The 24,493-nt window shown below is 45.6% G+C and overlaps 3 protein-coding genes across 3 annotated transcripts in view; 1 reads left to right on the top strand and 2 right to left on the bottom strand.

Moving 5' to 3' along the window:
* AMFR (autocrine motility factor receptor) overlaps positions 1-5,262 on the bottom strand; it is a 28,400-nt gene extending 23,138 nt beyond the window's left edge. The window contains exons 1-3 of the mRNA XM_079315780.1: positions 4,887-5,262; positions 3,357-3,449; positions 1,368-1,532 (exon numbers count right to left, since the gene is read on the bottom strand). Of these exons, the coding sequence (XP_079171906.1) occupies positions 1,368-1,532; positions 3,357-3,449; positions 4,887-5,108 (480 nt within the window). The 5' untranslated portion in view covers positions 5,109-5,262. The remainder of the gene's footprint in view (positions 1-1,367; positions 1,533-3,356; positions 3,450-4,886) is intronic.
* A 1,480-nt stretch (positions 5,263-6,742) lies between these two features.
* On the bottom strand, positions 6,743-14,020 carry NUDT21 (nudix hydrolase 21). The gene is made up of 7 exons (XM_079315797.1): positions 13,785-14,020; positions 11,457-11,657; positions 10,223-10,286; positions 9,469-9,558; positions 8,759-8,834; positions 8,263-8,377; positions 6,743-7,028 (listed from the first exon to the last, which is right to left on the bottom strand). The coding sequence occupies exons 1-7, from the start codon at positions 13,898-13,900 to the stop codon at positions 7,007-7,009; spliced, it is 684 nt and encodes a 227-aa protein (XP_079171923.1). The 5' UTR covers positions 13,901-14,020; the 3' UTR covers positions 6,743-7,006.
* Positions 14,021-14,088: 68 nt separating this feature from the next.
* On the top strand, positions 14,089-22,745 carry OGFOD1 (2-oxoglutarate and iron dependent oxygenase domain containing 1). The gene is made up of 13 exons (XM_079315798.1): positions 14,089-14,297; positions 14,434-14,579; positions 14,671-14,717; positions 14,966-15,066; positions 15,456-15,572; positions 16,361-16,452; positions 18,169-18,294; positions 18,627-18,740; positions 19,052-19,131; positions 19,273-19,568; positions 20,505-20,627; positions 21,411-21,469; positions 22,015-22,745. The coding sequence occupies exons 1-13, from the start codon at positions 14,147-14,149 to the stop codon at positions 22,174-22,176; spliced, it is 1,614 nt and encodes a 537-aa protein (XP_079171924.1). The 5' UTR covers positions 14,089-14,146; the 3' UTR covers positions 22,177-22,745.
* The last annotated feature ends 1,748 nt before the right edge of the window (positions 22,746-24,493 follow it).

Raw genomic sequence — 24,493 nt, 5'->3', positions numbered from 1 at the left:
GGCCAATTTTTCACCAAACAACTGATTTGAATTTGTCCAGCTTGGTCTTCCATTCCATAGTTCTTCCACTGTCATTTTCTTCTGGAAGAAAGAGGGAGTCTACCCAAGAAAGCATTTAAGCTGCAGCTAGAGACTGCTGGATAGACTTTGCTGAAAAACAGTTGTCTCATTCAATAGCATGCAAAGTCCTAAATCTCTAAACTACCTTAACAGAGGACTACACCTAGTCTGTCTAAATCAAAGGCAACCCAAGGGGATGTTGGTCCATCCTCTTTTTTTCATGGGAGGATGAAAAAGAACAGGACAAGGAAAGAATGAGTTGCCTAAAGCTTCACTCTGATCTAATAAACAAAGTTGATTCCCATGTTTTGTTTTTAAATGGGTTCTTTCTTACTTCTTTGTATCTGGTTCAACTCCACATGCCCCATCTTCAGGAGGCAAACCATAAAAAGTATCATTTGTCCAAGCAAAAAATTACTATGCATGCTTTGAATGCAAAAAGAATACAAAAGGGATTTCTTCCTACCTGACCTTTGCTCTTTCACAGCTTTCTGAACAACACTAAAAATACCAGATGACTGCCTTGTTCACTGCTGTCTCAATTTTCCTAACCCTAGCCAATTCAGTTTCAAATTTAATGCTTAGCTACCTGTGAATTAACAGGCCTTACTAACAGTATTAAAAAAAAAACCTGCAAAGCCCAGATCTACCAAAAATAAATGTATGGATTTAATTCAGGTCAAACTTCTAGGCCAGGAGAGAGAAGCCTAGGAAAATGCAGGCCCATTCTAGTTTAAAGGTGAAGATCTACTGTTTAAATTACAGTTTCTTCTTCCTTGCCTAGCCTTCAATTTCTGCATCTCTACATAATTTATTCCTGGTATTAACAGAAAGTGGAATGCAGCTTAGAGAGAAAATTACACAGTATATTGCAAAGACACTGGCAGTCAAAACTCAGTATATCTAAGTGAGTGTGAAACCTGAGCACAGAATCTGCAGAAACAGGCTCCATAGGCCAATCCTAAAGTGCACCAATCTAAGGGATGTTCTGTTGTTAAGATTTTACTAAAGAGAGCTACGAAGCCATCTCATGCAGTTATGTAATAGTAATTACAGGGCACATATAAGGAGCAATTTATTAAAGGAAATAAGTATCTTCAGCTCCATTTGTCTCATGGGAAAACTGAAGGAGTAAGATTGACATTGTACTTTAAAGCAAGTATTTGAAGCTAATGGGAAGTGCACGTGTTCAGTACCTCAGGGTGTGGAAAAGGTCTAAATGATTTGCTTGTGCCTTATCTGAGCCAGTGCCTGAACCAGAAACAGAATTTGCATGTCCCAAAAGACAGCCCTTAATCAAAACTTACATATTCAAAGCGATCCTTGCAGAGCTGAACCATCAGATGAAGAAACACAAGTCCAGAGAACCAGAGGCACCACATCACTACTTCTTCCACTGTCTGAACATTCAGCACACCAAAAATGAAGATAAACTTGTAGAAAATGAAATTCCAGAATTTATCCTTGAGATGCTGTAATGGAAGAGACTTGGTTACTGTAGTGAAAGCACTAACAATCCACACATTGGACAGAAGGTGGGGAAAAGAGAAAGGGAAGAGAAAAAAACACAAGGAAGTTGAAATACAACAGTACATTAGCTTAAGTCTGCTGCATACACATCTTGAGTAGTGTTACCTCACTCAAGTAAGAAACATACCAAAAATACTAGCAGACCTTACTAGCAGACATTACTGTTTATCTAATTTCTTGTACCATGGCAGCATAAGTGTGCTACACAGCACACGATGCAGTTTCCTGCTGTATTCCTAAAGCAGTGCTCAGCACAAAGCAAGTCTAATCTCAGTTTGATTCTTCATGCCCAAGCAATTCATCTACCAGGCTGCAAACACACAGTCCCCTCTGCTGGAAGAGCTGCCACAGTTAGTTATTCAAGATGCCCAAACTGCTGAGCACCTTGCTTCCAAAAAACTGCCAAAAAGTACGGATGATTAAGAAAAGATGATGAAATCTGTTCTTAAGAATCACAATGCCTACAGTGGAGAACGAGATGGATGAGCAATGAATATAAAACCATTCCCACACACATGAAGTATCAAAGAAATAATATGATGTTCTCAAGCAGCAGACAGCAAGCCAGCTTGGAGGGGATAAAAAAATTTATTAAATAAAATGTTTTGTTAAAGTACACGATGAAGTCACCAGGAGTTTAGTTAAGACAGGCCCTGAATTCCTTAATGATGCTGCTGTTTTGAGCTTGCCAGTATTAATATTCAGCTTTTGTTTATGGGACAACTGAGGCAAACTCCCACTGTCCAAATATAAATGGATCTACTGCTACTGCTTTTCACTTCAGTTTTTAAGAGGGTAGAGAACATCCTGAAAACCATCACCAGTTAAAATTCCACATCCTTATAGTCAACATGGACTGGAAAGAAAATCTGGCCCACTGCAGTTTGATAGTGCCTCAGTTTAAACACACCACTCAGAGGCTCTATGAGGTATGAATTACAAATACAATAGGCTTTGAGAGTCCACAGTTATTAATGAGGCTTTGTGTGCCTCAGTTCTGCATGTCAAAAATCATCATGGCCTGATTCCTCCTAAAGAAGTCTTTCTAAAGACTTTCTTTTTTATATATAAGTGAACACATTCCAAACCACTGCTACTGCATTTACAGAAGCAACTTAAGCATTTGTCTTACATAAAATTGAAAAAAAAATACACCAGAGATACTATTCAAGGTCCTCCTGCTGCTTTCATCTTCTGCAGGATCCTGTTTTTAAAAACTCTGGGCTTTCACAGTTCCCTTGCTGAATTTTTACATTCTCAAATAGCAAAGAGCAGGACTAAACATCCTCAGTTTTCAGTCCTGATCACCTCCTTTCCCTGGGGATTTTCTTGTCTACTCTCTCTTAAACCTGCAGGCTGATAAACCATCCACTCAGTGTATGAGGATGGAAAGCACTCCTCCAACAGTCAAGATACAAAGGAAAAGGAAACTCAACACTGCCAGCACTGACAACCACAAAACGCAGTGGAGAAATGCTGCCAGGTGCAGGCAGGATAGAGAAAAACACATTACAAGTATTTTCAAGTGAGGTGGACTTGTAAGAAATCTGACAGAGTTCAGGATTTTCAAGTTGACTGGGGGCTTATAAAACACAATAGGAAAAATTCCCTTAGGAATAAACCAGAAGCTTGTGGCTGTGGATATACTAGCTAACCAAATGGTAAGACATATATTGTAAAATTTATATTTCTTGTGCAGTTTCAGCAATTCCATTTAGAAAGTCACATAATCTGTCATGTTTCATGTTCCTTGTTTGCTGCCTCACCTGCCTCTCACTGACACGAAGAGGACCAAACACCATACACTGGATTAGCTTAGCAACCAGCATCAGGAAACAGCAGGCAGTGTTCACTAGCACCTGGAAAGAAATAAAGCACTCAGCAACAAATACTTTCGCCCTATTTAGAGCAAGGGAGAGAAGGGGAATGAATGAGTCTAACAAAACCTGCAATTGTTCACAGAACAGTATCAGTTGCCTCTTTTTTTTTTGTGAAATTTAAGCCTGGCCTCTTCTAAGACACATGAAGTAGCTGATAAGTCACTTAGCTTTGCTTTTTTTCTAGAAATACTAACACAGATACAGCAATAAAGCCAACAAAATGCTCTACCTCTTCACAATAAATTACTTCATACAGATTAGCAAATTTAATAAAAGAACATGGGGACAAAACTTAGAGATCACCAAGATGCTCATTTTGTTTAACATATGGCAGATGAGAAAAATCTAGTTTGAATGTTGTTACAGTAAGAGGATTCTTAGCTTGCCTCAAAACATGCTGAATAGAACACACCCCTTTAGTAACAACACTGCTTGAGGCTTTCTTGGGAAACTTCTTTACAGCAAAGAAGAAGCAGAACACATGGGCCTGGAAAACCTGCTATCTCACATTTGGCAAAGGCACCCGTAATTAACTTTTGACCTAAGCAGGACGCTAAAAAGGCGAAAAGGTGGATGATGAAGCCTCGCCCTGTCATTTCCAAAGGACGTGCAATAAACTTTTCCAGGGATCTTAAGGCCCGAAGACCAGCTTTCAACAGAAGGAATGTGTTTGGTATATTAAAAATCAGCACCATAGTCAAGCAAGTAAGTATGTTGTGAAGCAGATGTCCAACTACTGCCACCTTTGAGTGACAGACACACGAAAAGTTCAACAGCAACAACTCAGCAAGGTTTCCAATATCCCCTTGTTGAGCCTTTATTTCACAAATCAGTGAGCCAAAATTCATAAACCATTTTGAGATTTGGGGTTAAAAAGATAAACAAAATTATTTTCTTTTTCTTTTCTTTTTTTTTTTGCTTTGCTTAAAGGGTGAAAATGTTTCCTTTTGCCTACGAAATTTTCAGTGCTGTTTAAAAAATAAATAAGTAAACACAGGTAAGGCTAGGGCTGGAATACCGGACAGCCCCTTACTCAGATTTCTAGCAGAGCAGCTCGGGCGGAGCTTGGCGAAGCCTAAGCCCAGCGAGCGCCTGGGACCGTGGCAAACGCTGCCAACAGCTTCTCCCAAAGCCCCGGGCGGGAGGAGAAGCGCCAGCAGCGGGCTGAGCTCTCGGGGCGCTCGGCTCGAACGCTGCTCCGCCGCCCCGGCCGGGCAGGAAGGGAAGCGGCTGCGGAGGCGGCGCGGGGCGGGCAGGGGACACCCAGCCGAGCCCCCTCTTTATTCCCCGAGCAGTTTTCAAACAACAATAACCAAACAGCGCCCGGAGCCGCCCGCCTCCCCCCGGCCGCGGCCGATGCCGATGCCAGCCCCGCAGGCCGCGGGCCCGCAGGCCCCGCCGGCGCCCCGGGCTCACCCAGACGCAGAGGCTGTCGGAGAGCAGGTAGTAGGCGACGTCCAGAGCCCCTGGGCCGGAGCAGCGCTGGGGCTCGGCCGGCTCGCTGCCCGCCGCCGCGGCGGGCGCCTGGCTGAGAGCGCGGTAGGCGCTGAGGCCGGCGCCCAGCAGCGCCAGGGCGCTGAGCGCCGTGTAGGTGCGGAGGCTGGGCCAGGGAAAGCGCTCCAGGAACAGCAGCGGCATCGCGGAGCCCTCGCCACCGCCCGGCCCGCCGCGCTCCCCCGGCTATACGCCCGCCCCGCCGCCCCTCCCCGGGGCCGGGCGAACCGCCCGCGCTTGAGAAAGCAAAGAGACCGGGCCGAACCCTCCGCCCCGGCTCCGGGCGCCGCGTCCGCCCGTCACCCCGCGCGCTGAGTCACGGCCGGGGCGGCGCTTGCACCGGCCCGGCCCTGCCCCGCACCCCCGCGCGCCGGGACAGCGGCCGCTCCGCGGAGCCGCGCGGGGGGGCACCGGAGCCTTCGGCAGCCCCAGCCCACGGGAGAGCGCGCGGAGACTGCTGGAGCGCCCTGCCTCGGGCAGCCCGGAACAAGAATTAGTCTGACGAACTACCGTGTGGCAAGGTGAGAGGTGTTCTGAAGTGCCAGGGCACAAAAGCTGCACTCTGATCCTTGTTCTTGCAGCACCAAGACTTCCAGATTTCCACCTTTCCTTCTTTATTTCCACAGGCAAAAAGGGTTCCGTTTTCCACTTCCCGGTTATCTTCATTTCCCCCAGCTGGCAGCTAAGAGACCGTACATTTACTCATCATTTGTCTGGCCCTTCTATGCATAGGAACAAAGTGAACAGCCCTTGCTCTACCTTTCCCAGCATTTTCAGTACCTTTGCCATACTGCACAGCTTCAGTGTGACCAAAGCACCAAGCTGTCAGGATTGTTCTGTACATTGCTTACCAGTGCAGATGGCAGCAGAGCCAAGCACTTTGGCAAGATTCAGCTCTCTTGGCAGCAGAGAAGTCTCCTGCCTTCATAAAAGAGGACAGTGCACAAGCAATAGTGCATCTGATCAGAGGTAGAACTTGGAAACAAGTTTTATTTATTAAGCAAAACTACGGAAGACTAAAAGCATTGGGAAGTGTCAAATCCAACTGGACTTTATGTTTAGCCAGGCATGTAAAAACACCAGATTTAGAAAGATTGATATTTACTGCCTACAAGAGACTGAAATGTTGAGAAAAAGCAGAAGTGTGGGTATCCCTTGCAGGATGAGATGGTACAGGACAGCATAAAATGCAACCACTTGCATGTGGTATTGGCTAAGTGCTTCAGCATGACCCTAATTCTGTCCCATAGCTAAGAAAAATACACAAAATTAACTATTTTCCCTATTTTAACTGTGTCTCAGACTCATCCAACAGAATTTTTGGGGTTGTTACTGTCTTAAGGGGACACTGAGAAAGAGATGAATGCTGCATCTCCTCCAAGCCCTGTACAAACCCATCAGTTCCAGTATAAAAGGTAAAGGCTACACTTGCCTTTAAGTACTCATTCTCTTTCAGAAAAGCAGTTCTGGTCTCCTAGCTAATTAAGACTCAAAACTATATTGAGCCCACTTATGCTGTTTCATTTCTCCCTGATGCTAGGGATATTCCTGCTCAGGGATCAGGGATACAGATTGCAGCATCTGAAAGGGCCCTGAATGGCTTAACTCCTCCTAATTCCAAGATCATCTGTATCCCTGAAGAAAAGTAATAAAGTTTAAAATATGCACTTAAAGGTAAGAGACAATAAGGAAAAAATAAAACAACTAATAAACAGAAGGAAAAAGAAACTAAAACCCCAAAACCCAACAACAAAAACCAAACCCAAGACAAACAGAACCTTAACCATACTTTAATGTTGTACAAAACAAAAAACTGGTGAGTATTACAATGAAAAGGGATTTAAACACTGGTAGCCCATTGCCATCTCTCTAGCTAAAGAGTTGAGATTCACTTCTCTGTTCATACCATAGAATATTTAGTGGCCTTCAGGAACAGAATGACTTAAAAAAATCCTTGTGTCACACCTATTTGTTTCTCTACAGTTCAAAGCTGTGCTCATAGAGACGGCTTCTTCTACTGGAGTCTTCAGGTATATAGGAATTCAGTTGTAAATAAAGTTGAACCTAAAATTAAAAGGATTATACCAAGTGAGGAATTTTCATTCTCTTCTTTAAGGACATTTTTGAATGAATAAGCAAATGTTTGGTTTCTGCTCTGGGTAAGCCTCCACCTGACAGGACAAAAGTGCATTTTTTAATAAGACAGCTTTACAGTATAGCAGGGAGCATCATTTTTAACAGACAACCCTACACTAGCATTGCACAACTCTTATGGTTGCAAAACTAATTATTAACATTTCATCTCCTAAAATAGGTTCATAGATATATAAATCACAGTGAGAGTTACATTCCTCCATCAGCAACTCTTTTGCAGCATTTCTGCTGAGAGGCCTTACATGTTTTGAGGGGAACATACAGACATACTGAAGAGAGAATTTTTCCCAACTAAGTTTCATAAATAACTGTGGAAGAAAGCATCCAGCTCAGCTTCCAGGTGCTCAGCCTTCAGATGTGTCTGTTGCACCACTGCCCAACCTGCACAATAGACAGTGTTTTGCTGGTACTCAGGAGGAAGTACCTGCAGTCTTTAGAGGAGAGGAAGCCAAAATCTGGGCTAGAGAGAAAAATATTCAGCAGGAAACAAGAATATTATGGGCAACACCAGTGCCAACAAATTCTACTAAGATACTTTTTTCATCATAGTAGGTATGTGACAGAACTACTTCTCGAGAAGAGTTGGCAGGCTGTGGGACTCCTGGCATGCCTGAACATTCTCTGAAGTAAGAAATCAGTGAGACTAGTGAGCTCTGGAAAAATGAGCCACAAGCCATTTCCAGGTAAGAAAGTCAAAGCATGTATACATTGCAAGAGAAAGGTCCCTACAGATATTTGTGTCATAAAGATTCCACACTTCATTAACTCTACTAGAGAGTGTAAAAAACTCGCCACATTTAACCAGCACAAAGCTGTGATAACATGCACACCTAAATTAGTGCTTCAAATTCACATCCTGGCTTTAACTCTCCAGCTGTCCCCAACAGCTACAAGAAGCTGTTCTTCAGTCTGTGCACAGCCTCATCCTCATTGTCTTCCATATCTTCCTTAGCTACAACTACTAGGTAGGACTTTGGTGCTAGCCAGTTGTGATCAGTGCCTTGAAAGTGTCCACCACAGCTCATCTGAAGCAGAATCTTTGGGATAGATGCCACCTTTTCCAGGTGGTTTCTGTAGCACCTTGCCTTGCTCTGGTGTCCCACAGCAAACGTGTTCCCAAGAACCACATACAAATACAACATACCTGCTCAAAAGTTGAGGAAGGCTGGAAATAATGGGTCCATATCCTGGTGCATTGTCATAGAGCTCAAACAATGGTGCAGCAACCAGCTTGTAATTTTTGGGGACTGCAAACAAAGCTAAAAACAAATACAAGTTGATGAATCAGAAAAACCAGCACACATTCAGCCAAGGTATTGTCTCACATAGACCTCAAAACAAGTTCACTACATGGAGCACTCAAGCAAGTTTATTCCTTTCAAATTAAATTGATAATTTTTATTAATTTTTATTTATACAGTTAAATGTGGGGTTCACAGACTAATGCAGGAGCAGGACTGAAACTGGATTAAGAACTGATGTTCAAAGGATCATCTACCTTCAAATCAAATACCAGCATTTAACTTTGTCAGCGATCAACCACAAATAACTGTAAACATATAATCACAACTTGGTTTTCCTAAATGCAAGCATTTAAGCACTGTTACAAATACAACCATTTAATGCAAACAGACACTTACCTTTTTCTTGAAGCTGGACCAAGAAAAGCTTTTTGTGTTCTTTTGGCTTTGTAATATGAGCTGGGATATATGGATACTAGAAGAAAAATGGCAAAAACCAGTTGTACAGAGCTTTGAAAATATTGTGTAATCTAAAGTGCTACTTTATAAATTATTAAGCCCTGTACAAGCTTTCAATGTCATATATTGTTCTTCCATGGAACTAAATAAAGAAAAACAGTTTCATAAGAAAGAATGCTGTTGCTGTCACAGCTACTGATAGGCTCTCAAGTGGCACCAATGTCATGAGCAGTTAAAAGAACCCAATAAAACAGAAATGCATAAAAACAAACTAAGCAAGGATTTTCAATATTAAAGCACTTAGAAATAGGGTAGTGAGATTAATTTATTCACAGGGCCTCTGTTCCATAAGCAACAGTGAAGAGTATCCATTGTGACTACAAAAAGAATTTAAATGGTGCATCTGTCTCAGCACAGAACTGGAAGCTTCTACATCCAGTGGTTTCTCACCCATCAGGACAGGTGTGAGAAGGGAGACAGGAGTTTCCATTAAAAATAAGATTGTAGTTTCTCTTAAGTCATAGAAAGGAGATTAAATAGACAAAACCAAGAAAAATTCATTGCTCATGCAGCAGGTACTCAAGAAGGAGGCTTTTAGAAGTACAAACAGAACTTGACCAAAGAAGATGGAAGCCCATGGGATTACTCACCTGTGGAGGTTCAAAGTTTGGTCTCCACCAATTGCCAATGCAGTCATCAATTACCCAGTCTTGCTGAACACCATCCTGACGACCTAGTATCTATCAAAAATCCAGTACTAATCAGACCTCAAACTACCTCAAGGAAATTGTTTCAGTAAACACATACTGGAAGCATAAAGACTTGCTGTAGTATGTCTGATGTAGCTCATAACTGCTCTGAGACAGCCTTTAATAGAATTGTAGAGTATTTTTGTATAAAGTGAGATTTTTTAGTAAAAGCCTCACCTGGTATGACAAGGGCACTCTACAAAGCTTTTCAAAATCTATGCTGTACTCAGTTGGATTGAGTCCTATCAGACCAATGGGAAGAATGAAATACATTGTTACATTATCTAGCAGAATTGATTCATCTACTTGGAGAAAATGGTGCATTGGGAGGACTATCTCAAAGGCAAGCCCCCATCAGTTGTCCTCCACAACATATTTTATTGCTCATCTCTACACTCACTTGCCTGAAGCCAGTCAGAAAGCAAAGCTGCAAATGAACACAGGACTTGAGCAGCAGGTAGGAGTCAGCCACACTCATGTTGCAGATAAATGAAAACTTGACTGCTTTATTTGTTAACTACCTGAGAACATCACAAAAGCAACAAAATAACAACAGTGGTAAGAAGACTACTCTAATGCTTTAGTTTATTCTGGTAATTCTAAAATAATGCAACAATGCAATTCTGCTATAGCAACATCATGAAAGAAAACAGACCTCAGTCATTAAGCGTTTGAGCCCCTCTACTTCATCTTCTCCTGGATTCAGTTCACCGCCAGGTCTGTTAAAATAATCAATGATGAAAGCTAAAGTTATTTTATTGCATTTCCCAATCTTCACAGGCAAGTTCCAGTATGCTTCCAGATAGGGAATTACAAATTCACTTGTGGCTCTTAAGTCAAAAGTTCCAGATATAGCTTTGGTGAATTTGAAGACAGCAGCAGTTTTCACCAAAACTGAAACTAAAACGGCTATTTATGTCCCTTAAAAAATAACCATTGCATAAAATACCTCCAGTTCAGCAAGACAAAGCATAACAATACACATGATAATAACTGGAACCCTTATAGGATAAAGTTTTAACAATAATAACCAGAAACTGTAAATACTGCCTGTATTTGTTCTTATCACAAAACTAGCACTCACTGAAGTACACAGAAAGCAGAAAATAAAACTCATGGGAAAACGATGTAGGATTACTCTTTTTCACCATTACAGCATTTTGCAAATCATTTACAGTCTTGCCTAGTTAGTCTGCAACAACCCTTCAAATCAAGATATCAAAAACTAATCTAGATATAAAATTATACTTAACACACACACAAAATTGAGAACGATATAAAATGTTAGAACAGAAGGGTAAGAACACAATCATGGTAACACAAGACAAGTCAAGGCCATCTAGTTTAAAAAAGAAAATCACCACCATCACTACAACCATATTCAAACACTAAAACTTCACTCTGGCTGTGATAACTATGAGATGAACTGAAGCAATTTTCTCAAATTTAGATGCCTACCTTTCTCACTATCTCAAATTGAGATGCCTACCTTTCTCACTATCCCAGTTTAGCCTCTGGTTTGCAAACAAGTATCATTCTGCATTTAAAGGGGGTTATAACCGTCCTTGACCTCCACTTGCCCATTTTTATAGGCACAGTGCAAGCACAACACATCAACTGCTGATAATGAGTGTTAAACAAGATTTGACTGTAGTGATACACTGTAACTAAGATTCCCTGTCAGTTCCAAACTAAATCATTGCCCTCACTAGCACAGGCACATAGTTTAGATTAAAACCCCACCATTGAAAAAATACTTTCCAGACAAGTCTTTAAAAGCAATGAATCCCATTTAAAACATTGAGCAGTTAGCCACAGTTTAAATTCTAGCCCACGTTTAGTGGTCTGTGACAATAAACTGAAGTTACACTTAAGAAACAGACACTTACAGCTTGAAAAAAGTTGTACCCAGCTGCAGTAACAGCACGTGGGGCAGCCTGTGCTCATGCACGATCAGAACTCCTTCCACTGTCCGCCTCATGCCAATCTTGTCAAACTCTTCTCTCATGCGCTGAAACCGAGCGGCCACAGAACTGTCCTTCTCATACAGAGGCTCCTTTGTGCCAAACGTGTAATTTGTCAGAGGATACCTATAAGGAGGAGAAGAAATGTTAGTGCCTAACAAGAAACCTAACTTTAAATCATCATATGATACAGCATCTAGCCTGAGGCAGACCCTTCATTGCTTGATGGGTAAGTGGTAGTGCAGGGCTAAAATCTTTTTTGGTGGCTTATGAGGCCCCTGTTCCAGGGAGATCTGCACTATGGAACACACAAGCACAGATAGTCCTGCTGAGCTGCACTCTAGCCTAGTGCAGGCTGAAAAGAAGGAAAAGGAGAACAGAACCAACTGCCATTCAACAGCCACCCTCTCTGATTTCCATGCTGCAGGGAAAAGGCAGCTGAAGTTCTGAAAGGAGCTGGAAAAGAACCTGGAGAAAAAGCTCTGCTGGGAAGGAAGGAAGCTGCACAGGACAGCAGGTTTTTTTCTGCAGATGCAATGAAAGCCTGAGAACTAAAGTGCTAGAAGTGGTTTTGTTTTGAAGTGGGAAATCAGACATGTGGATCACAGAAGAGGAGAAATGCTGAGTTTCTGAGTACAGGGTTGGGAGCCTGGGCTAAGAGTGTGAGCAGATCCCTCTGCTGGGCTGGTTCTGGGCCCCTGCATGATTGTGACAGTGCAGCGGAAACTCAGCGATTCCTCCAGCTAAGAGGAACTGAAAACAGAAAAAAAGGGAAAGGTTAGGCAAGAAATGGGTTAGACCAAGACAGCACAGAGGGCAACAGGGAGGTGCTATTGTACCATTAAATCTATGTAACAGAGAGGTCTGATAGCGGGAGACCTGGAGGAAAGACAGAATCACCGAGCTAAGTCAAAAGGGAGAAGAAAATAGTTCTGGACAGAGCAGTGATGAGTTATTACCATGGGTTTACTGACTTGTGGCACACACCAACTCAATTAGGAGAATGAATGACTGATCTTATGTTTTCCTTGAGATGCTTCTTGGCATGGATTCTTTTCCTAAACATGTCAAACTTCAGTAGCATACACTCTTCCCCCCTCAAATTCCAGCCCCAGTCCTCCTCCAATTTTCCTCATGTTTTACAGTGGTTAACATAACAAGCCAGTTGCCATTGTTAGAGCCTTTTCTCATGTAGACAAGGGAGCCAGTTACCAAACCACAGATTTATTTACTAACAAGCTCCCCCACTTTCACTTAGAGTTTAAAACCATCTACATTTCTTTTTCCATTTGTTTACATTTTTAGATACACAAATGGCTTTAATAATAACCTATTATGCTAACCAATACTATACTAATTTAGGTGCATTAGTCTGTACATCAAAATCCTCAGCCTCAGACTTTTAAAAAATGGTGCTGGTAGAACAGCTTCACAACTCTTTGCTTCAGAAACCTGATAAAAATATTCCAATTCCTGAAGTTCATATCTGAACTTTCACATAACTCCGTGAATAAACTCAGCTCTGTCAAAAAAAACCAAAAATATCAGTGATTAATAGCTAAAATTGAATATTGACTGCTGCAGCTAGCACTTGCTGGTTTTTACAACTTGACAGATGCACAAAGCAAAGAACACGTCCCAAATCCACCAGTTTACTGGAAGAAGCAAAAATATATGACTTCTCATAAAAAATACATGAATACATATTTGTAATTAGTTTGTACCTATAACGATGTTCTGTGGAAGCAAACACTCTGAATTTTAACTCCAACACCTGTACCAGACAATCCACAAACACCAGGCACATCCAGCCACATCCTACTGACTTGCCCAGGGTCAGACCACAGAAAAGCCTTGGTCAGAGAGCCAAGAAAAAACCCTGTCTCACCCTGCCGCCTTTCTGGATGCCTATGGGAGCGTGAAAACGTCTGTGATGCTTAACACACCTAAACCTTTCCTGTGTTACTTGGGGTTCACACCTCCCGAGCCAGACGCTGTTTCTAAGCACTAAAGCGTTTACACCAAATACTCCACACGCCCGAAGGCAAACCCTCGGTACCCTCAGCGCGGCTCAGCAGCCCCGTGAGGGGAGCGGGCACCATCGGCACTCGGGCGCCGCCGCCGTTGTGCCCCCAGCCCTCCGAAGGGCCGGACCTCGCACGGCGGGCACTGAGGGAAAAGCCCGCCGAGCCTGCTGAGGGAACGGGGCCGGGCGGGAGGGGCAGAGCCGGGCAGGCCCGAGGCGGCGCTCACAGGTTGATGGTCCTTTCCAGCGTGAGCGGCTTCGTCTGCTGGATGTACTTGTTCCCGAACTGGTTCACCCCGCGGGGCCAGCCGGTCTGCGAGCGGTTGGGCGGCACCACGGACATGGCGAGAAGCGGCGGGAACAGGCGGCGGGAGCGGTCAATCAGTTCTGGGCGGCGGGAGCGGCGTCCGCCATTAAAGCCCGCCCAGCCCTCAGCGCCGCGCGCCGCCTGCCGGGACCCACCGCGCTTCGCCCCGCCTCTCCTCGCTCATTGGCCAGCGGCTTCCCGTCCCGCCGCCGTGCCATCCGATTGGCCGCCCCGAGCGAAGCGCGGGGGCCGCTGGAAGTTGTAGTCCGGTCGGACGGTACCATGGCCACCAAGCGTCACGGAGCGGCAGCGCCGGCGGCAGCCAAGCGCGGGAGGCGCGAGGAGCGCGCAGAGCTGTGCGCGGCCCTCGGGGACGCGGCGCTGCGGGAGCGCGCGGGGGCGGCCTGGGCCCGCGGGGAGCGGCTCCGGCACGGTACGGCCCGGCCGGGCCCGCGGGGAGCGGCTCCGGCACGGTACGGCCCGGCCGGGCCCGCGGGGAGCGGCTCCGGCACGGTACGGCACGGCACGGCATGGCTCCCCGCCGCTCACCGACGGCCTTTCCCTTGCAGAAGCGGTGGTGCTGGAGCCGGCCCCGTTCCCGCACGGTGTCATTCCCGGTTTTCTGGCGGGCCCAGCTTTCGCGGAGGCGCTGCGGGATGAACTGCTGGGTCTCAGCTTCCGCGGGCGGCGCAACGATCTCCTCTCGCTGCGGCAGGTGGGCCCAGGGCCGAGCCGGGCCGGGCCGGGCCGAGCTGGCCGAGCCACCCTAACCCCCGTCCCTTCTTCTCTTCCATGGGCCGCCGCAGTCCGAGGAGCTGGGGGCGAGCGCGGAGCCCCGCATCGCCGCCCTGAGGTAAAGCGTGGGCTCGGGGGAAGAGCCGCGGTGGCGCCACAGGGAGGGCGATTGCGGGGTGGTGTGTGGGCACCGGGCTGTTTTCCTGGCCAGCACCTGTGTGGTTCTACAGGAGCGCACTGTCGCTCAGTGTCACTCAGCAGCAGCACCTGCAACTGTTTAAATAGTTGGCAGGGAAACAATAAATTAGTTTATGATGATATGTTTTATAACATAGGAGGATACTTACTGTGTTCTTATCTTCTCAGGCATGCTCTGTGTGAAGAATTCCAAGAGTGGCTTTCTGCTGTGACCCAGATACAGCTGGAGCCAACTATTGACTTATCCTGTGCAAAATATGAATATACCGGTCAGTCTATAAGTGATCTTTTCTTTAAAGCTTCTGTGCATGTGTAGGGAACAAATTATCTATAGAATACCTAATTTTATTCTAGTTCTAGAGGCTGTCAGCAGCAAAACAGTGTCTTAAAATGAAATACAAGTGACAAAAAAACTGTTGTTTGTGTATATGTGCCTGTACCTTCAGAGTGGCCCAATCTGTCAACTGCAGTGCAGTCCCACAGAAGTGAATCTTGCAGGTCTCAGGCTGGTGATGCTGATGAGTGAAAGTGCAGTTCTTGGAAAGAACATGTTTTTTCTTGTCATATCCTTGCGGGGACAAAGCTGGGAAGCAGTTGTTGGAGTGACTCATGCGTGTATTGGAAAGATGCTACAGCAGCAAAATGTGTGTAATTGCAGATGTCTTGCTATGCCACGATGATGAACTGGAAGGTCGGAGAATCGCCTTCATCCTGTACCTCGTCCCACCCTGGGAGAAAAGTGACGGGGGAACGTTGGATCTCTACAGCACAGATGGTAAAAGCTCCAAGCTCAGCCTCAGGTGGATCAAAAAGATGAAGCTTATGTGCCCCTTGCAGCAACTCTCATCTCAAGTAGTAGAAGGGAGATAAAGAGTTTCTCTTTTGTTCAGAGAAGCTGATGTATAAGCAAAATGTGCCCCTTAGGAATGGGCTGTAGCAGGCTTTGCAGACAGTGCTAACAGGCAGCAGCAGACCAACTTTTGGAAGGGTCAAGAGTACAGCAAGATGGAAGCAATTTCAGTAAATATGCTTGGAACTCCAGACTGATGACAATAACTTTCCTTTGCAGCAACATAACCACAGAATGGTTTGGGTTGGAAGGGATCTTAAAGATCATCTTGTTCCATCCCACCTGCTGTAGGCAGGGCACCATCTACTAGACCAGGTTGCTGCAAACCCCATTTCTAGGATAGGATTCCACAGTTTCTCTGGGCAACCTGTGCCAGTGCCTCACTGCTTATAGTAAAGAATTCCTTTCTAGTAGCTAATCTAAATCCACCCTTTATTTGAAGCCATTCTCCCTTGTTCTGTTTTCCATGCCCTTGTCAGTCCCAAGTCCTTCTACAACACTTCTGGGTAGCTCCTTTTGGCACTGGAAGAGGTTTTAGGTTGCCCCAGAACCTTCTCCAAGCTGAAGAGCCCCTGTCTCCATGCACAGGTCAAGTCCTCACCAAGTCCTTGCTCTGAGCTCCATCCCTTACACCCAGGTATCCCACCAGTCAGTCATGAAGTCAGAGAGAGGTCCCAGTTCATATCTTAACCAGGGTATGTTTTCTTCCTCAGAACACTTTCAGCCACAGCAAATCACCAAGTCATTAGTGCCTTCATGGAACACGCTGGTTTTCTTTGAAGTGTCTCCAGTCTCTTTCCATCAGGCAAGGAACTGTCTCTTATTAATTTTTTAATCCTCATTGTTGTGGTTATTCTTTCTGTGTGTTATTAAATCCCGATGGGGAGGGAGAAGAACTGTGGGTAGAGTGGATGCTCATGCTAATTGCTGTGTGCTAAAGAGAGGGCTTCAAGGACTTTAAGGTGGACAAGAACCAACAAAGCCAACTTTAAAACCATCAGTCTGGCATGATCCTGGCAAAGAAAAAATTCCATTTCTATTTTGTGTTACTATCCTGGCAAGCCACTGGTGTGAATTTGGCTCTCATTTACTTCTGTTTGTTGGCTTGTTTTAAACTAGCTCATGTTTTTGATGTGGTGGTCATGACTTGGCACCAGAAGAGCTCCTCAAGCCATCCATCACCTTGCCAACAGTGCAAGGGCACTGTGCAGGTCTGGCTGTACCCCCTCAGTGACACAGACATGGTGCAGTGCCCTGCAGCAGAAATGCTGATACCATTAGAGTTCTCTGTGACACTTGTCAGGAAAATGCCTGGGAAGAAGATGAATAATTTGGGGATCTGTGTGACACAAACACCTGACTAAATCTGACACTCCTGCATACCTGAGAGTACCAGGGACTGTATCAAAGAGGGCCAGAGAACAGAAGGCTGGAGAGGAAGATGATCAGTGATATAAATTGGGCACGTCCTGACCTAGGCCACTTAGGGGCATTTATGTTTTACTGTTGTTAATTAACAGCAGCATCTACTTGGTCACTTCCTTGGTTGTTTTCAGGTAGTGATTTAATTTTGTCTTAAAAATCCATGACTCAAAACTCTCAGGGGGAGAGAGAGAGAGAGAGATGGATTCTTTGTGAGCTTGGAGTAAAAGACTGGAATTCTGGAAACCTACAGTGGACTTCAGGACAATAGGCCTCTGTCTGATCATCTGTCCTGGTCTAGCCCTGTGTAACATTTTTGCATGTGCAGTGGGCTCTGTGGAGCTGAGTGCATCTCCTGTGCAGGGTGCCAGTTAGAGCTGGCTGCTGCCTGAGCAGTGCCATGCTGCTGCCTGAGCAGTGCCATGCTGCTGCCTGAGCTGTGCCTTGCTGCTGCCTGAGCTGTGCCATGCTGCTGCCTGAGCTGTGCCATGCTGCTGCCTGAGCTGTGCCATGCTGCTGCCTGAGCAGTGCTGCTGCCTGAACAGTGCTGCTGCCTGAGCTGTGCCATGCTGCTGCCTGAGCAGTGCTGCTGCCTGAGCAGTGCTGCTGCCTGAGCTGTGCTGCTGCCTGAGTTGTGCTGCTGCCTGAGCAGTGCCATGCTGCTGCCTGAGCAGTGCTGCTGCCTGAGCAGTGCCATGCTGCTGCCTGAGCAGTGCCATGCTGCTGCCTGAACAGTGCTGCTGCCTGAGCTGTGCCATGCTGCTGCCTGAGCAGTGCCATGCTGCTGCCTGAACAGTGCTGCTGCCTGAGCAGTGCCATGCTGCTGCCTGAGCAGTGCCATGCTGCTGCCTGAGCTGTGCCATGCTGCTGCCTGAGCAGTGCCATGCTGCTGCCTGAGCAGTGCTGCTGCCTGAGCAGTGCTGCTGCCTGAGCTGTGCTGCTGCCTGAGTTGTGCTGCTGCCTGAGCAGTGCCATGCTGCTGCCTGAGCTGTGCCATGCTGCTGCCTGAGCAGTGCCATGCTGCTGCCTGAGCTGTGCCATGCTGCTGCCTGAGCAGTGCTGCTGCCTGAGCTGTGCCATGCTGCTGCTCTTGTTGCAGGTGTCAGAAGTTCTGTCGCAGAAGTGCCGCCTGTCAGTGAGCGGTTGGTTCCACGGCCACTCTGTGGCCAGACCTGCACGCCACATTGAAGCCCCCTTGGCCAGGAGCCCACACATCCCCTATGATGTGAGTAACAAGCCTACATCTGCATTTCTGTCTCTGTCCCATTTCTGTCATTCATACCTGTTAGGGAATGCATCAATGCACTGGGGATGCTTTAATTTTTAACCCATTGTCCATTTCCTGTCCATATTTGTATCCAGTTTCTTTCTTATGCATCTTTGTATGTTTTGCATACCTACAGTAGTTCAGAGAATGTGGTGAATATCTGGTACAATGAAATAAGGCAATGGAGTGTGTTTGTGTGTAGGAATCCTGCCCTGTGGCCAGCTTTGTAAGGGGAATGGGGATCTTCTTCACTTTTGAAAATTCAGATTTCTAATCCGTTTTCCTTCCAGCATGAAATATTGTATGAGTGGATCAATCTAGTTTATTTGGACATGGACTCCCAAGCTCAAATCCAGGAGGAGTTTGAGGACCGATCAGAAATTCTCCTGAAAGACTTTCTTAAGGTGAGCCCAGTGGTTCAATTTGAAGTGATCTGCCCAAACTGGTCAGTGTGCTGGCAGGTACCACGTGGCAGAAAGGCTGGGAAAGGGCTTGCTTGCAGATCTGTTAAAACACCTAAGTTTCACAGCTAAAGGGGAATGGACCAGGTGTTCTTCAGAGGCCCTTTCCAACCTCAACAACCCTGATTCTGTGGAATGATCCCCTCTGACTGCCTGTACACTGCTGCATGGGGACTCAGCAAAAAAAAACATTTGCCTTCAACCTTCTTTTCCTGAGAGCTAAATGTTAACATTTCTGCTTCTCTTTCTCCTAGAAAGAAAAATACCAACTACTATGTGAAGCATTGGAGAGCAAAGAGATCCAGTGGAGTAGTCGGGGGCCAGCCAATAAAAGGTGGGAATGGCAGCACACTGCACCTGCTGATCAGGCTGAGCAGGAGCTGCCATGAGGCTGCACTGATCAGGTGTTGTCCCTCTGGACATGGTCCTTGTTGGCTCTCCCACGAGGAGATAAGATATATCTGCTGTCTTTCAGATTCTATGAGGCAGCAGAGGAAGACAGCCTCCCTGACATCCTGAAGAAATTCCTGCAGCTGCTGCGCTCTGAGGCCTTATTTTTACTGCTTTCCAACTTCACTGGCCTAAAACTGCACTTCCTGGCTCCCTCTGATGAGGATGAAGATGCTGAGGAGGGACAAGCAGCAGACACCACTGGGCACAGCAGTCTCAAACCTGACCAGGAAGACACTGAACAACCAGCTAATGGCAATCCTGATCAGCCACACCAGCCTGAGAACATCCCTGAAGCACAGGATGGCGAGACGCAGAGTGGTGAGTAGAGCAGCAGCAGTGTGAAAGGATTCAAACAAAATTCACTGATTTTCATGGAACTAGTGTTTCAACTTGTACTGCAAACCAGCACAAGGCACCAGCACAAGCATGGGACTTGAAGTATGTTAGATTGATTATCTGAAATCAGTCACCATTGCAAAAGAATTTGGAGTAAATCTAAATCAATGACTAATTTGAAGATACCATTTTGAACAGAGCTAAGTCTTAAGGGTGGGATTTTTGGGGGGGCTGTTAATCTGTTATCAATAGTTATGTGATTTCTACATCCACATAACCCCACTTCATATAAAGCATGTTCTTGTAGGAGATAATAAATCCAAAAGAGAAAGGTGAGCAAGTGAAAAGTAAAATAATTTTACAATTAGAAAATTGGTACCCAAAGCTAGGATTCAACCTTTCAGAAAACACTTGTCTGTCTAAACAACCACTTAGTTTTCAGCAGTGACAATAATCAAAGATTAGATTAATTTTGGATTTTGATTGGTGTTGTTTATTTAAAACAGTGGCTCTGAAGTTTAAGGGTAGAATTTTTGAAAGTGCTCACCCTGCACTAAGTCACGCAAGTTAGTGGACACTGGTATAAATAATAATAAGGTAATAAAATAAAAGAATAAAAGGTAAAATAAAAGAATAAAAGGTAATAAAAGGACAAGTCCTACTGAAAAAATCCCAGCAGAACACTTACCAGGCACAAAGGCTGTGGAGAGCAAATCTTGGTCCCACTCCTATGAAGTGGTGAAAGTACTTAACCTAGAGTCACCTCTAGGAAAGATACTGACATGTGATCTGTTGCTTTACTCTTTTTTCACGGGGGCCAGCAGACAATTTCACAGGGTGTGAGATCACTGAACTCCTCACATGCTTTGAGCTGATGTGGCTTCATGGCTCTGCCTGGGTGTTTGTGCCCTCTCCTAGGCTCAGGCACCCCTGTGTGTGCAGGGGAGCTGCGACGCTGGACCCACAGGCACTACACTCTCGTCCACGACTCCCAAGCCACAGAATTTGCTCTTGACCTGCTTTTCTTCTGTGGCTGTGAAGGTAAGTGGGTGAGATATTTTTTGGCTAAAGCAGCCAAAACACCCCTGCTTTTTCCTACGTAGAAGGTGTCTGTAGATTTTGTCCTAGTCCTCACTTCAGCATAAACCCTGGTTTCAGTAAAGTCCTCACGCAAAGGTTTGGAATGGTGGCCTTGGAATCATCTCTGGCCTTCCCTGCTTTAGCCAGGAGGTGGCGCTTGGACAGAGGGAAAGGCTGAGCCTCCCGGACCGTTCCTCTCCTAAGCAAGGGCTCTCAGTCGTTCTGGGCACGCTGGAGGCTCAGGTGGCCACAGTACCCACCAGGAGTGTTTCACCCCTGTCCTCATCAGAATTATCACTGCACCTCCAATTCACAAAGCCCAGGGTTTTCAAAAGTTACTTTAGGCATCTCTAGGCATTTTGGGTTGATTGCTAGTTACATAGTGGTAAAAAAAAAAAATCTAAAGACAAGCATTTTAGACCAGATGAGGCTAGAATGTACAGCTGAAACCATCTGGCACGTGCAATTATACTGAAATTCTTTGGCATATCTGCTAGGGCTGAACTCTCCTACAGGTGAGGAGCAGTGCACCAAACAACTTTAATTAGCCCATCTACCATAAAAGGCAAATCCAGTACATTTGCTTTAATTTGTTTCTGAACAGCAGAAAACAAGTAGATTGGTAAATACTTACCTGTATCCAGTAACTCTGGGGAGTGGGGTGAAAAAATGGCATCCCCTGGAAGGCTACATGGAGCCTGAACAACACTGAGGTTTCTAAGAATCTTTCTTTTCTATTTTAAGACTGGGATCCTGAATATGGTGGCTTTACTTCCTACATTGCTAAAGGTGAAGATGAAGAGGTAAGAACCTCATTTGTTAGCTGCAAATCAGATAAAACTGTTTAGGGTGGAGAGGCATAATTACACTCTGTCATAACGCCAGCATAATGCTGAGGGTGCTCAGTAGCACACTGGAGCCTCCTTGCCCCAGTCACTGCTGGTGGGTGAAGCCCTGGCCTCAGCTTCAAGGAGCTTCTGTTCAGCTGAAGCTTGAGAAGTGGGCCCTGAGAGTGCCTCATAACACCTGCATCCAGGGCTGTTTGGGAAGCCTGCTTGAAGGGACACAAGGCTGCAGCAGGGATAACCCTTTCCCAGGGAAATGCTGTTCACTGGGGTCACATTCAGCATCACTGCTAGTGACAGTGCTGAGCAGTCATACTAGTAAGAAGCCTTTAATGTATAACAATGCTTCAGGTAAAGGGTATTAAAATGGAAAGTGTCACAGTTCATTTTCTAACACCAGACCTTTGTTCTAACTAACTCTGCAAACTGTTGTTTTTTCTTAAGAATTTTATCCAAACTATTTTTATGAAACTGATGTCCTTCCTTATCTTTGTGTCCTCTAGCTGTTGACAGTGAATCCAGAGGACAACTGCTTGGCCTTAGTTTATAGAGACAAGGAAACTATGAAGTTTGTGAAATACATCAACCATCGAAGCTTGGCACGCCTGAACAAGCATGCAAACAGAAGAGGATTTTGGGATTTTTCCTTTGTTTACTATGAGTGATGGTGCATTGTGACCACTGTCACAGAGAACAGTGGTGGGTGGTGGGCAGGTTCCTACCCAGATGTTCAGCTCTGACCTAAGCACAGACAAACTTTGCTCATGCAGCTCCATCACACTGCATAATGTGGGGGCAGATGGTTTTTTTAACTGCAGAAATGGAAATTGAAACACACTCTCAACTGCTTTTAATGCTCTATGGATAAGGCTGTCACACAACTGTCAGCTTTCCAGCTGTTCTCATGGGAGCAGCACAGTGGCATCTCTGACCCATCAGGGTGAGAATTACTGTACATTGCCCAAGGTGCTGACCAATTTTATTAAAAAAAAAAAAAAAAGGAAATGGGTCAGTTAAGTGCTTCATACACTGGTCAGGCAAGTTCTGTTACAAAATGCTCAGGACATTTTCTGGAGCTTGACTGTGTTCCTAAAACAAAAATAAAGGAGACACCATGGGAAATATGAGGTTTTTCCAGCTGCACAACTCTGTGAAGCTGGGAAGGAAGACAGGCTGTAAAGGCATGGGGAAGGACTTGGCACCATAACAAGGAGCAGGACTTCATTATGCTAAATGCTCTGCAGACAGACCTAGATGCAGCCTTTTTTCCAAAGAATTTACAAGCTGAACAGCCAAGAAGAAACCTGCTCCTGCACACTCTCCTTGGGTGGGTGTGCAGACAGCTCCAAGCTCTAGCCTCAGAACAGGGGCCAGGGACTGGAAGCAAGCATGAGGCAATTTACCTTTTACTGGTAGTAGGGAGGTCACCCAGCAACACAGCCTTGTGTCCTTTTAGTTATGTCCTGAGATCTGCTGGGTTTTAACATGGCTTCTGTCACTGGAGATAAGCTCAGATGTTTTGAGGCAAGAGCCAGACACATCCTGTGGTAAACACTGCAGGAAAGGCAGTGAGTGTGGCCTTGGTGCAGCACTTTCCTGCATGTTTTGAATACTGTGCACCTGCCCCACATTCACTGCAAGGACTTCACCTCTGAGGTGCCCAGACTGCTAAGATGTGCAGCAGAGCTGTACCAAAGCTTCAGGAAACAGCCAGAGTGCAGAACACTCTGCACTGCTGGAGCCTCAGCCCTGGCCTGCACTTGCTTGCCTGAAACTTTTTGGCACTGAGACAAGTGTTCTTTCATGCAAGCCAGACAGTGCAGGCCACAGGCTTGCAATGATCTAGGGACTATGCATGTTTCATTGCTCCTGTCTCCTGGGGGGGGAAGAGGGTAGCTTTGGATTAAAGTCTGCTCCTTCTCCCATTCCAGGCCTGTTGGGAGGCCACCACAGTGTGTGAGACCACAGCTGGCAGCACAGGAGCAGTAAACTCAAAGCAAGGCTCACTGTTGACAAGAGTGGTCTGCACCCTTTCCCGTGCAGGTGGGATGTCCTGTGGGCATGTCTGCATGAAGATACGGGAGCAACAATCTTCAGCTTTGGTCCCAATACACAAAGTTCTAAAAGGGAATCCCTGAGGCACAGTTGGCAGGAACCCCTGCTACTGCTTCCAAAGGGAAAGGTATCTCAGCCCCTGCAGGTGCCAGAGCAAGGGGTCAACACTGCTGTTAGCACTGTGCAGCACTCTAGTTCCAGTGTCAGTTCCATCCCAGATAATGAGCAATTGCTCATTTCCAGCTACTCCTTCATGCTGTGTTGGGCAGGAAGAAGGCTGGGAGGTGGCTGCCCCGAGGTGCTGTTGCAAGATCTTGTTCATATTCCAACTCATTTCCCAAAGCCAGTGCTGCCAAAACTTTCTTGCTCAGTTTTAATCTTCCTTTGCCACTTACAAAGACACAGGTATGAAGCTAGAAGCAAACCCTGAAGTGAGGACAGAACTCTCTGGATCATGGCTTCTGAGGTACTTTTCTGCCTACTGGGGAAGTAGCTCTTCCTGGGAAAAAAGCTCCCGTAGAATGAGACAAGTAATGGAGATTTCAGAGGAAAAAAGCCCCAAAACTATTTGGGTACTTTGGAACAAAAGTGACAGACACCACAGCTATTCAGAGTATAGTCTGCTAGGCAAAGTTGGGAGTAAATTCATTAACAAAACAAAGTTACTTCTTTGATTGCATTGTGAGCTTAAGAATGTGCTTGGTAGACCTTGGAACATCCTTCCAGGAGACTGGGAAGAAGTCAGGCTCTTTAGAGCTTACTGCTTTTTAATAATAAGTGTTACACTAGAGGGCATACCAGCCTCTGCTTGAGCAAGCCCCTATCTACCTGATCACACAAGGAACCACCCTTCCTCCTCTGGTGACTCAGATGAAATAATTTAAAAGGCCAAATTTGCAGTTAGCTTTCAAAGGTTTAAAAATGATC

This window comes from Erithacus rubecula (genome assembly GCF_903797595.1).
Source record: "Erithacus rubecula genome assembly, chromosome: 12".
Lineage (NCBI taxonomy): Eukaryota > Metazoa > Chordata > Aves > Passeriformes > Muscicapidae > Erithacus > Erithacus rubecula.
Note: the sequence above shows the minus strand (reverse complement) of the source record. Positions and strands in the feature narration are given on the sequence as shown.